Raw genomic sequence first — 12,749 nt, 5'->3', positions numbered from 1 at the left:
TTTCTTGAGCTTTTTCTTTTCTTCAATCTTATCTTTAAGCTCCTTGGGAATAAGGACCAAGGCTGCTTGGTTCATTGCTGTAGCCTCAAGGACTGACCCCACTGCCTGTAATACAGTGGGGGCTAGATATGTTTGTTGACAGATCACCTATTTCTTTCTATACCATTGCTACATTTTGAATTACTGTAGCTTTACAATAAGTATGTATTGTTTTTATGTATTTTATGTCTTTTTATTTTTTAATTTCCCTTGGCCAATATAAAAAAGTCTTCAAGGGGCGCCTGGGTGGCTCAGTCATTAAGCGTCTGCCTTCGGCTCAGGTCATGATCCTGGGGTCCTGGGATCGAGCCCCGCATCAGGCTCCCTGCTCCAAGGGAAGCCTGTTTCTTCCTCTCCCACTCCCCCTGCTTGTGTCCCTGCTCTTGCTGTCTCTCTCTCTTTGTCAAATAAATAAATAAAATCCTCTTTTAAAAAAATTAAAATAAATTTAAAAAATTAAAAAGTCTTGAAGATGAGCATCAGCAACATTTTTAGTCCCCCAAAAAACTAAGATTTTGATTAAAATATAATTAAATATATGACTTATTGGGAAGAATTGTTACCTGTATGTTGTTTTATTATCCAAAACGTATTGTTTCTCCATTGTCTTAAATTTATTTACTTGTTTAATTTATTTTAGTCTTTTTTCTCTTAATAGGTATAATAGTTTTCCAAGTAATTATCTTGGGACTTCTAGGTTTTAAGTAACATTATCTATAAATAATAATTTTGTCTCCTTTCCAGTATTTATTGCATTGGCCAGAATTTCCACTATTAACAGTAGAAAGAATAAATTTGATCTTGATTTTTACAGTGGAAGGTAAGGCCTTTAAACTAGAAGGCCTGGGGAGAAGACTCTTCATAGAGCTAATATGACAGTGTTTCAGGGTAAAAGGAGTAGCATTGAGGACTTGTATATAGCACCTTGAACAGCATCTGTCTTTATCATGTAAATCTTCATTAAAAAAAAATTTTTTTTAAGAGAGGGCGGGGGGGGTGGGGGGGGACAGAGGGGGTGGGAGAGAGAGAATCCAGCATGGAGCCCAACAGGGCTCCAGACGGGCTCATGGCCAGGCTCAATCTCACGACCCTGAGATCATGACCTGAGCCAAAATCAAGAGTCATCGCTTGCAACTGAGCCACCCAGGTTGTACACACATTATTACGAGGCCTCAACTAAACTCCAGAACCAGATATATGGGCATAAATGGTGGGCACTCCTTTTTTAAGCATCAAATCACAAGCAGTTCTCTATATAACTAAACAGTATGGTTAAGGAGTTTAGAATTTTTGTTTTGGCATGGATTTCTACCTTAAAGAATTAGTGCCTTCTTGGGTACATTATCTTTGAATTCAAAATGTGTGGTATTTCTGGATTTGACAAATTATTGATCCTTTTGGTAAGAGGAGGAAGGGAATAGTGGCACGTGGTTGGAACCAAAGACAGAACAAAGCACCACAGCACTGCTTCATGCACTAAATAATTACAGTGTTTGGCATTAATGGAGTTTGTTTTAATATCTGAGCCTGGTTATAACAAGCAATTTGCAAAGATCCTATTATACAACTAGAAGGAAGCTATGTTTATTATGATATAGAATTTAGAATGATTAATAGTCACAAATGTATTACTAAATATTTTTATCCCTGATTGTTGTGCAGATTCACCCTATTCTTTATATAAGATTTTTATATTCAGTAGCACAGCTCATTTGATTTGTGAATAGTTTTTTTAAATTTGGGGGAAAAGAAAATTGTGAGCACCCTCTAAATAGAAAAGAATAATAGGTTGATTTTTAAAATGATCTACCATAGTTGCACACTCTGTGTAAATTTCTTGTCAGATATTTTATATAGACAAATTTTATTGATCATTATGTAATTTTACTGGCACTGTTCATCCTTTTGCTATAGTTTTACTGTTTTTCTCCTGGTTTCAGTTTGTTGGTTTGTTACTTGCCCTGTCTGCCTGGCTTTGTGTTACTTACATACTGTGAATTATAAATGTGAAAACTAGTAAATTGTTTTGCCTGTGATTCAGGAGGAAAGGTATACTGAGCACAAAATTTTGATCAGTTGTGTATCATCTGAGTGATATGCCTTGGGAAATAGTGTCCTCTAACAAGATAAATTGATACAAATGGATGTGTTACTTGCTGAATTGTCAGATACCTAATATTACTCTAGGTTTTTCTTTTTGATCATAAATATTGTTTTGTTTTTTAAAAAAAAACAAAAGATGTTTCACTTCTCCATTCCTCAAACTCTGATCCAGTGCAAAGTTGTGAAGGGTTTGAAGGGGGAATGGTTCCTATATAACGTGAGGTCTTCAACACTACTAGCAACCAGGGAAAGGGAAGGGGAAGTGAAAGGTGTAGAGAGAAGACAGAGGAAACAAAGCTCAGCAAGGATACAGGAAGCTAAAGATGAAGATGTCGGTGACTAGATTGTAAAATGTAAACAACTGAATGGCAAGAATTATCTTTTTACATTGGTGACTTGGAGAGTAAATACTCAGTATATGCTATTGCTTGAACAATGGTATGATTATCTACCAGTCACTTAACTAGCAACCTCTTCAATGCCCACATTTCTCTCACTGCTTTCATCCTATAAATCACCATTTGCAGTAACTCTACATCTGAATCATGTTATAAATCTCTCCTTTCCATTTCCAGTACCACTGCTTTGCTTCCTGAATGGCTTTCTCTCTTCTCTTTGAAAGTTTAGACTCCATGAAACCATCAGGATTATTGATCTAAAACACAGATATGATAGTATCATTCTCTAATTTAAAAACCCAAAATGAGGGGTGCCTGGGTGGCTCAGTTGGTTAGGCATCCAACTCTTGGTTTCAGCTCAGGTCATGATCTCAGGGTTGTTTAAAAGCGTGGAGCCTTCTTAAGAGTCTCTCTTTCCCTCTCCCTCTGCCCCTCCCCCCCATAATATAGATAGATAAAATTTTAAACAATAATAACTGAAAATGATATCTCATTATAGTCAAAAGTCCAAACTCTTTAGCATGACAGTCAAGACTTTTTACAATCAGACCTCATTCTGTTTCTCACCTGATACACCACTATTCCCCTCCTTGTACTGACCCTACTGTGGTACTCAGAGTTCGCTAACCCTCCGCAGATCGTGCTCCTCCATATTTTTGTCTAAGCTGTTTCTTTCTCAGTATCCTGTGTAGAAGTCCCATAACATTCAAATAGAATATACCTTCTCTTCTGCAATTTTCCTCACTCTATTCCTCTTAACCCCCAGCAGAATGAAAGGTTCCTGTCTGCTTCCGTTATGCTTTCTGTATAACTCCTGTTAAACTTCTGTTCACCTTGTATTGTAAATTCTTTTTGACAGTAGATTGACTCCTTAAGGATAGTAGTTTGCTATCATTTATTTAGAGAATGCCTAGCATATAACAAGTACTGTGTGCATCATCATCTCATTTAATCTTCTCAACAGCCTTATGAGGTTGGTGCTACTGGGACAATATCCTCATTTTACAGTTAAGTAAACTGATAGGTAAAAAGGCCTCACGGCTGGTACACAGCAAAACTCGAACTCCAGCCTGGATCCACCTAACTTGTGAAGTCCATACTCTTAACTGTTTTGCTGTATTCCCCCCCCACCCAACATCTGTGTTTCCTTGGTGCCTGCTATCCTTTGGTACAGTAGGTACTCTGTCAGTGCTTATTGACTGAATGAATAATAAAAACTCCAGTTCACACTGTGATTTCCATTGAAAGGGAGAGTGAAAGATGTCTGTACCATTCATAAAAATGTTTAAAAGAATCATCAAAATACGTACATACACAAAACAATTCAGTATGTTATTGGCTGGGTCTCAGAAATGTTCAGCTTGTGGGGGGGGAAAGCTTCATTTCTAAATATGCTGGCTTTTGTAACTGTCCACGCAGGACCGCAAGTACTGCACAGCTATAAAACGAGTTGATTTCTGGGAGACTGCTGCCCCCTTACTTCTGTTTTTGTTGTAAATGCTCTCACAGTCAGATAAGCTAATTGAACTTTTACTGGCATAATACATTATAGAGCTAGCCATATAATGCATGTAAACTCTTTGAGTTGGAGTACAGTAAATATAGCATAATTGAGGTCAACAAAGTTTGTTGCGTGTTTTTAATCTATCATAAATTGCTTTAAATGCCATATACTGTTAGTGCTTGTATGAATGAGTACAGTATCAATTGTGTTTTTTCTTGGGTTGTCTTAAGTGTCAAATAGTAAATCAGAACATGACATTTAACCCTTAAAAATCTTGAGAGTGAATGTTAGTAAGAAATAGCAGCCTTAATTAATCTTTTTTATCATCTGATTTTCCTTATAGATTTAGTAAAATGTAATATAGATTCAATTTTTTAACTTTTCTTTTCTATTATTTCCCTAGTGTTGTTAATAACAATACTTGTAGTCGAAGGGATTGCTGTGGCCCAAAAGACCCAAGGTAAAGTACTTAAAGTGATCACTTATCACATACTCAGGACAGTGAGTGGGATGGCTTATTGGAAAGGATTGCAACTTTTGAATACTATTTCCGTAATCCCTCTGGGGCGATCCAGTGACCTAAGGCATTCTGTCAACCTATCAGTCTCAATTTTACTGAGTTCAGCTGCAGTTAACTAGAGTAAATTGTCAAAGTCTTGCCCTGATAAATTTTTTAAATGGGCATCACTAGTAGCTCCTAGCACTCTGTGGATTATGTCCAAAAATTAAATGAGATTCATGCTTTATCACTCAGCAGAAATAAAAATCCCTTTTTTCAATGTAGACAAATAAAATATTTCCGTCAGTATCTTATTCAAAGCCCTGTGGACCTGTTCTGATTGTCCTTGTTTATGAAAGAAGATAAGCGGGGCGCCTGGGTGGCTCGGTTGGTTAAGCGACTGCCTTCGGCTCAGGTCATGATCCTGGAGTCCCGGGATCGAGTCCCGCATCGGGCTCCCTGCTCAGCAGGGAGTCTGCTTCTCCCTCTGACCCTCCCCCCTCTCATGAGCTCTCTCTCTCAAATAAATAAATAAAATCTTTAAAAAAAAAAAAAAAAAAAAAAAAAAAAAAAAAAAAAAGAAGATAAGCTAATGTGCTTTTCGAACCAGATTTTCATGTCAGAGTTTAGAACATTTACTGATTTACTTTTTATTTTCATCTAAGTTATACATACACATGACAAAAATCAAAGCATTCTAAAAAGTTAATTATGAAAAAGTAGTTTTCCATCCTCTGCTACTCTACTTCCTTCTCCATAAAGATAACCAGAATTTTAGCTGAATCTTTTGGTATTTCCCTGCGTATTTCTAAATAATGTTATACTGTTACTTCTTAATATTTCAGTTTTACATATTAGATAATGATTTCCCACCATGGAAGATGAAAATTTAGCTCTTCCATGCTACTTTCTGCCCCTGACTCTATACCAGTGTTCTCTTACTTTCCTTCTGTACCACCTGTTTGGCGTAGTTCTGTCATATGTAATTCTGGTCACATCTGTTCTCAGAATTTAAGTCACTCACAGAGCTTTTTCCATATGAAAATTTTGTCCTTCAGTTTAGGAAATTTTTATTTCCCTTTTTCCTTGTTTAAGTTTTTAAATTCCCTTTTCTCTGTTTTTTTCTGTTTTATCCTTTAAAAACTTCTGTTTGGTTATGGGATATATTTGTGGTGGTTGTTTTTCTATTTTCCATCTGTCTTTCTACTCTGCTTTCTTCTCAGTCTCTATTGAGACTTCCCCAACTCTACCATCTAAACCAGGAATGGGAAAACTTTTTCTGTAAAGGGCCAGACAGTACATAGTTAAGATTTTGCGGGCCTGACAGTCTCGGGAGCAATGACTCACTTTTGCTGTTGTACCGTGAGAGCAGCTGTGGGCCACAGGCACAAGAATGGACGTGGACTTGTTCCATTGTCAACTTCCATTACAGTAAGAGGCCACAGGTCGGATTTGGCCAGAGCTACACTTTGCAGTCTTCTGCTTTAAAATTTCTACTAATTTTTCATTTCTTCTGTTTTTAGAAAATTTTTGTTTTCTGAATATTCTTAAAGTATCCTTGTTCGTGTTTTATAGATACACTCTTTTTCTCTAAGGGGATTAAATGACAGTTTTGTTTTAATTTTTTGGTTTTTTTTTTTTATCTTTGTTTCCTCAGATTTGCTTTCTTCTTGTTTTTTATTCATTGTTCATATTAGAGGCTTTCCTCAAATATCTGGTGCTCCTTGACTGTCTACTGTTACTTATGAGTGGAGCACTGAAATCTGATGATTAGCTGTCTGCAGGTGTGGAAGGACTTGTTTCCTGTGACCCAGCACTGGGGAATTCCTGAGTCCGCACTGCTGCCACTCTCCTCTGGACTGTTGAGAGCCCCCAGACAGGAAGCTTTACATGTCCTGCTTAGACGTTCTGCATCTTACCTAGAGGCTTTTAAAGGAGTTGAGTGGGGGAAGAGGCCAGGAATGCCATTCACTGTGTTCCCATTCCCTAGTCTCCTTGTTACGGGTTGGTCACCCTCAGCTGTGCCCGGTGTCTCCTAGTCCAGGAACCTTGCTTTATCTTCTGCAAAGGAATCACCTCATTTTCCGATGTGGTGACAGCAGCAGCTACCTAGATTTGTAGAGCAGGGGAGGGTATTAGAAATCAGAATGAGGGGCGCCTGGGTGGCTCAGTTGGTTAAGCGACTGCCTTCGGCTCAGGTCATGATCCCGGAGGGAGTCCCGGGATCGAGTCCCACGTCAGGCTCCCTGCTCAGCAGGGAGTCTGCTTCTCCCTCTGACCCTCCTCCCTCTCATGCTCTCTGTCTCTCATTCTCTCTCTCGCAAATAAATAATAAAATCTTAAAAAAAAAAAAAAAAAAAAAATTGATTTTAAAAAAAAAAAAAGAAAAAGAAAAGGAAGTAAAAAGAAATCAGATTGATTCTAAATAACTCTTACCCAGGCCTCATGTTTTTAGAAAGGACAATTTCACCACCACCTGTCATGCCCTCTCCTGCTCACCAAGTACTGCTAGTTGTTGTGATTGCATCTACCTCTTTGTGCCTCTTTAGGTGTTTATTTTTGCCCTTAAAAAATCCAGAACTCTTGGAGTTTAAGGAGAGAGAACTAAATGCATGTGTTCAATCTACAGTCTTTAACTAAAATCCTTTGTAATCTTTGGATCATATTTGGCTTTTGTGTTAAACTAAATATAGAGGTACCATACCAGAGATAAACCCCTGGGATCCTTTTATTTTTATGTCAGAACTGAATTTTATAGAGTTGCACTGACTTATCAGATTCTCCCACATGGTTTTGCCCTTGTAAAATCTAAGCATTTTATTTCCCTGCTCGCCTACAGGGCAAACTTGTCCTCTAGCAGCAAGTTCTTCCCACCAGCACAGCATACAATTTTACCTTTCTCTCACTTCTGCTGTATTCAGTTTGTTGCACTAAACTTGGCCGTGGTTCTTGCAAAATTATATACACTATCTGTGTGCCCTAGAGTGGGCAATTGTTTGGCTAAATTATGGGGAAAAGAGAAGAATGCTGTTCTCTTCTGCTGTAATTCATGTTTTAAATGCCATTTTTCCCTAAGATGGACAAAATATTGGAATCAAGCATATTCCTGCAACCCAGTGTGGCATTTGGGTTCGAACCAGCAATGGAGGTCATTTTGCTTCACCAAATTATCCTGACTCCTATCCACCAAACAAGGAGTGTATCTACATTTTGGAAGGTATTTGACCAATTTCTGTCTTTTAATGGATGAATTTTAACTTTATTATAAAACTAAGTACATTGGTAAGATGCCCAGTTTAAGCCAGTTTGAACAAAATTTAAACATGTATTTGAATTAAACTCTAGTAATTATACTGAATATTGAACACATTAACAAAATAATAGTTGAAATTTTCTAGGAATTTTGCATCTCCTAAAATATAATTCAACCAGATGCGTCAGTATAGATGAGAAATTTCTCTAATAAGAAACTTGAAAGAAACAAACAAACTCAAACTTATGGCATCTCTTATCATGCTTTATGCAGATTTATGTCCATAGTTACATTAGTTCTTGTCATTTCTTCTGTTTTTCTATTCATTGTATCTCATGAACTAAGCATTAGCTTTTCTAGTCTAATTTTAATTAATTAAGTACATTTAACTAATTTAATAAACAGCATATTCCAAAGGGAAAGATCACTGTAGTTCTGCAGAGCAACATTGTTATTATTGGTATATAATATAACATTAATTCTGAAGTTTATATGTAATAGTCCTCATGATTCTCATCTGTGAAACAGTAACAGAGCAGTTGTTTTACTTTCCCTACTTGTGTCAGGACATTTATGCTTTTCTTTGTGTTGCCCTCATTTACTTGCTTTTATTTTCTAGCTGCTCCACGTCAAAGAATAGAGCTGACCTTTGATGAACATTATTATATAGAACCATCATTTGAATGTCGGTTTGACCACTTGGAGGTTCGAGATGGGCCATTTGGTTTCTCTCCACTTATAGATCGTTACTGTGGTGTGAAAAGCCCTCCACTCATTAGATCAACAGGGAGATTCATGTGGATTAAGTTTAGTTCTGATGAAGAACTTGAAGGACTGGGATTTCGAGCAAAATATTCATTTATTCCAGGTAATGAAGTTGTCTTTTTTTCACTGGATCTCACTCTGGTTTTAGAATCTTATGTCTAGAAAAGAGAATTTAGTCAAATTAAATCAAGGTTTTAAAGAAATTAGCAAGGCCAAAGGGAAATCACTTCGTGAATAAATAAAACCAAAAATTGGAAATAGAACGGTATCACTTGAATTTTGAAGCATTTCATAGATGGCATCCCATTTTTCTTAGATTTCTTTATGTTTTATAATGTATAGCAGGGTTTAAAAACATCAAGATAAATATATTTTAAAAGATAATTTAGCAAATTGTCTTATTTTCATAATCCTTACCAAAATTATTTTGGCAGGTTTTTTCCATTGGAATGCTTGAATTACCACTCATTTGAATAAGTAAGCTATAGAAAATATTGAGCAATAGAAAAAGTACTGCTCTGCACTTGGAGGCAAAAGATCTGGGTTCGAATCCGTTCTCTGTTACCCGATAGCTATAAGACTATTCATCACAATTGCACCTGAGGGTTGCTATTGGTAAAATGGGAATACCTGATGTATTACTTTCCTAAGGCTGCTTTAATGAACCAAAAATTTAGCAGCTGAAAACAATAGAAATTTATTCTCTCGGAGCTCTGGAGGGCAGAAAACCCAGCAGGACCACATTTCTTCTGGGAACTCTAGGGGAGAATCCATTGCTCACCTCTTCTAACTCCTGGGGGCTTCCCCAGAATTCCTGGATTTGTGGCCACATCACTCCAGTCCCTGCCTCCATCTTCACATTCCCCTTTCAGAATCCTTAACTAATCCCATCTTTTGTTTTGTAATGTAATTGTCACTCTTTTTTTTTTTTTAAACCACATAAAGTAATACAGGTTCTGAGATTTGGATTAGGGTCTCCATTCAGCCCACTCTGTCTTACCCTGCCCTGTATCTGTGAACACTTTGAGACCTGCAATACTCTCTGGTGTAAAACCGGAGAGTGCATATCCCTAATGTTATTGCTCCTGTCGTCAAACAACTTGTAGACTAACAAGATGAAAAAATAACTTAGTGTACCAATTATGTCATTTCTTTGCTTTTATTTGTTTTCATGTAAGAAATTTATTAATTAAAAAAAATCCAAATGAAAAGAAAATATCCATCATCTTACCATCCTATATATAAAAAACCACTGTTAACAATTTGGTGTGTATCCCTTCAGATGTTTTTCTGTATCTTTTGATTTTGTTTTACATAACTGATGGTATACATCTATATTACCTGCTTTTTTGCCTGAACAACATAATCAACTTTTTTTTCTTGTCAGTAAACATGGGAATTTTTTTTTCTTCTTCTTTTTTTTTTTTAACAAACATGGGAATTTTTAAGTGTTGTTTCAGTATTTATGTTCTCAATGCCAAAAGGATAACATTTCAGAAAGTAAAGTTTATCTAATAGACTTTATTTTTTAGAACAGTTTTAGGTTCCCAGCAAAACTAAGCAGAAAGTACAGAGTTACCATATATCTCCAGCCCTGCACTAACACAGCTGCCTTCCAAAATCATTTGGTACATTTGTTACAGTTGATGAACCCACACTGACACATCATCCCCCAAAATCCATAGTTTACATAGGGTTCAATGTTGGTGTTGTGTGTTCTGTGTGTTTGGACAAATGTGGGATGACTTGTCCACCATTACAATATCATATCAAGTATTTCCACTACCCTAAAAATCCTCTGGACTCTGCCTCTTCATCCCTAACTCTTGGCAGGCAAGATCTTGCTGTCTCTGTAGTTTTGCCCTTTCCAGAACGTCATATTGTTGAAATCATACAATATGTAGCCTTTCTAGACGGGCTTCTTTGACATAGTAATATGTACTTAAGTTTCCTCTGTGTTGTTTCATGGTATGACAGCTCATTTCTTTTTAATATTGAATAATATTTCGTTGTATGTACAGTAGTATATCCATTCTATTGAAGGGTATCTTGGTTGCTCCCAAGTTTTAGCAATTACAGATAAACTTGCTATAACCATCCATATGCAGGTTTTTTCGTGGACAACTTTTTCACTCATTTGCATAAATACCAAGGAGCACAATTGCTGAATCATAGTAAAATTTGTTTTTAATTTTTGCTTAAGTGGATAGTGGTTGTATATATATATGTCATATATATTTTTTACTACAATAAAAATAAATTTTTAAAAATTAGAGTTACCAAAAAACTTAATTTGAAAGTTCAAATAGGACCTATATACACCAAATTGCCAGAATGAAAAAATTGCTAATTTAAAATATCTCAGAATCTTTAAATAGCCTGCAAAACCTATTTCAATACACAGTTTATTGTATTTAACTGGATGTTCAATTCTTGTTAAAATTGTTTTTAATTCCAGATACTTTCTGCATAGTTATCATATTTTAAAAAGTAGGGGGGAATTTTTTAGCTTAATTAAGAATACATCACAGAGACTTGCCTCTTTTAACTTAATAAACTAAATCCAACCTTGCCGAAAGGGGACAACATTTCAGCTCTTTTGTAGAGAAATGTCAAAGACATATTTAATTAAACAGCAGTGGAGTAAAGTCATAGGAGCTACCTGCCAATGAATCAGAATTCCTTCGTGTGTAGACTATAGTTCTAGAATGTTGTCATTGCATTAAAATTTCCAGAATTGTTGCAGTTACTTCCAGGAAGTAGCAATCCATTAAGAGTCCTCTATTCTCAACAGATAGCACCAGAAATTTAGAGAATTTAATTTAAAATATACTAATTTCTTGGGGCTCCTGGGTGGCTCAGTCAGTTAAGTGTCCGACTCTTTGATTCCTGCTCAGGTCATGATCTAGATTGTGAGATCCAGCCCCACACGGGTCTCCACGCTCAGCATGGAGTCGGCTTCAGGTTCTCTCTCCCTCTGTTCCCTCCACCTGCCTGCCTCAGGCACACATGTGTGCACTCACTCTCTCTCTCTAAAATAAATAACTAAAATCTTTAAAATATACTATCTTCTCATTAGTAGTAGTAGTCTTCTTCTAGATTTACTGATCCCTAGACAAAATTTATTTTATAAGTATGACTTGAAATAACTAGACACAGCCATAATTAGCCAATTATGCATTACCTATTTATTTATTTTATTTTAAGATTTTATTTATTTGAGAGAGAGAATGAGAGAGAGAGAGCACATGAGAGGGGCGAGGGTCAGAGGGAGAAGCAGACCCCCTGCTGAGCAAGGAGCCCGATATGGGACTCGATCCCGGGACTCCAGGATCATGACCTGAGCCGAAGGCAGTCGCTTAACCGACTGAGCCACCCAGGCGCCCTACCTATTTATTTTGATTTTCTTTTTTTAGTGGTAAAACTGTGGAATCCTCACCCACATTATAAGGGCAATATGGTAGGGTAAGAAAAATTGTCTGGAGAATTGCAGTCTGGTCCTGGCTTTGCCATTGTAAATATGGCCTAAGAAAATCATAATCTCTCTCATTCAGTTTCTTCATCTTCAAGGCAGAATATTACATAGTTTTCCTGATATTGCTCTAATTAGCATGATACTAAGCATAATGTATGTAGAAACTCTGAAGTACTATAAAATGCAAATGTAAGTTAATATAGTCTAGAAATCATAAGTGTTTTATTATAATCTGTCTATATTTTAACCATAATCTGTATAAAGTTGCTCTCATGATACACGAACTAATAGAAAAAGAGCTACTTTTCTTCAAGTAAGAATCTTTATGTATTAAAAAGCCTGATTTTTAATACTCAAAAAAAGTATTCAATTAAGAGCATTGTTTTTGATGTCTTTTTTTCTTTCAGATAGTCAAACTAGTTTACAAAGATCTGATTCATATATAAGGGTCTTTAACATCTTTTTGACACTAAAGTATCATTATTTCAGTTAATTGATTTAGTTCATAAAAATCAAATACCTGACCAATTTACTGAAATCAGTTATTTTGATATGAACTATTAGTTCTTGGTCTTCTATGAACTACTTCACCGGACAGAATATCCTGTATATCACCTGGTCATTTTTTCCCTGCCACTTTGAAAACACCACTTACTAGCTACTACTTGTGTGTGTGTGTGTGTGTGTGTGTGTGTGTGTGTGTGTGTGTGTGT

General features: G+C 36.3%; 1 protein-coding gene across 1 annotated transcript in view; it reads left to right on the top strand.

Annotated features, from left to right (window-relative positions):
* The window catches only part of NETO2 (neuropilin and tolloid like 2), a 56,637-nt gene that overhangs the window by 6,489 nt on the left and 37,399 nt on the right, over positions 1–12,749 (top strand). Inside the window, exons 4-6 of the mRNA XM_021705635.2 lie at positions 4,448–4,504; positions 7,620–7,760; positions 8,416–8,664. Coding sequence (XP_021561310.1) covers positions 4,448–4,504; positions 7,620–7,760; positions 8,416–8,664 — 447 coding nt within the window. The remainder of the gene's footprint in view (positions 1–4,447; positions 4,505–7,619; positions 7,761–8,415; positions 8,665–12,749) is intronic.

Source organism: Neomonachus schauinslandi, chromosome 16, assembly GCF_002201575.2.
Source record: "Neomonachus schauinslandi chromosome 16, ASM220157v2, whole genome shotgun sequence".
Taxonomy (NCBI): Eukaryota; Metazoa; Chordata; class Mammalia; order Carnivora; family Phocidae; genus Neomonachus; species Neomonachus schauinslandi.
The sequence above is the reverse complement of the archived record's forward strand: the minus strand, read 5'-3'. Positions and strand labels throughout refer to the sequence as shown.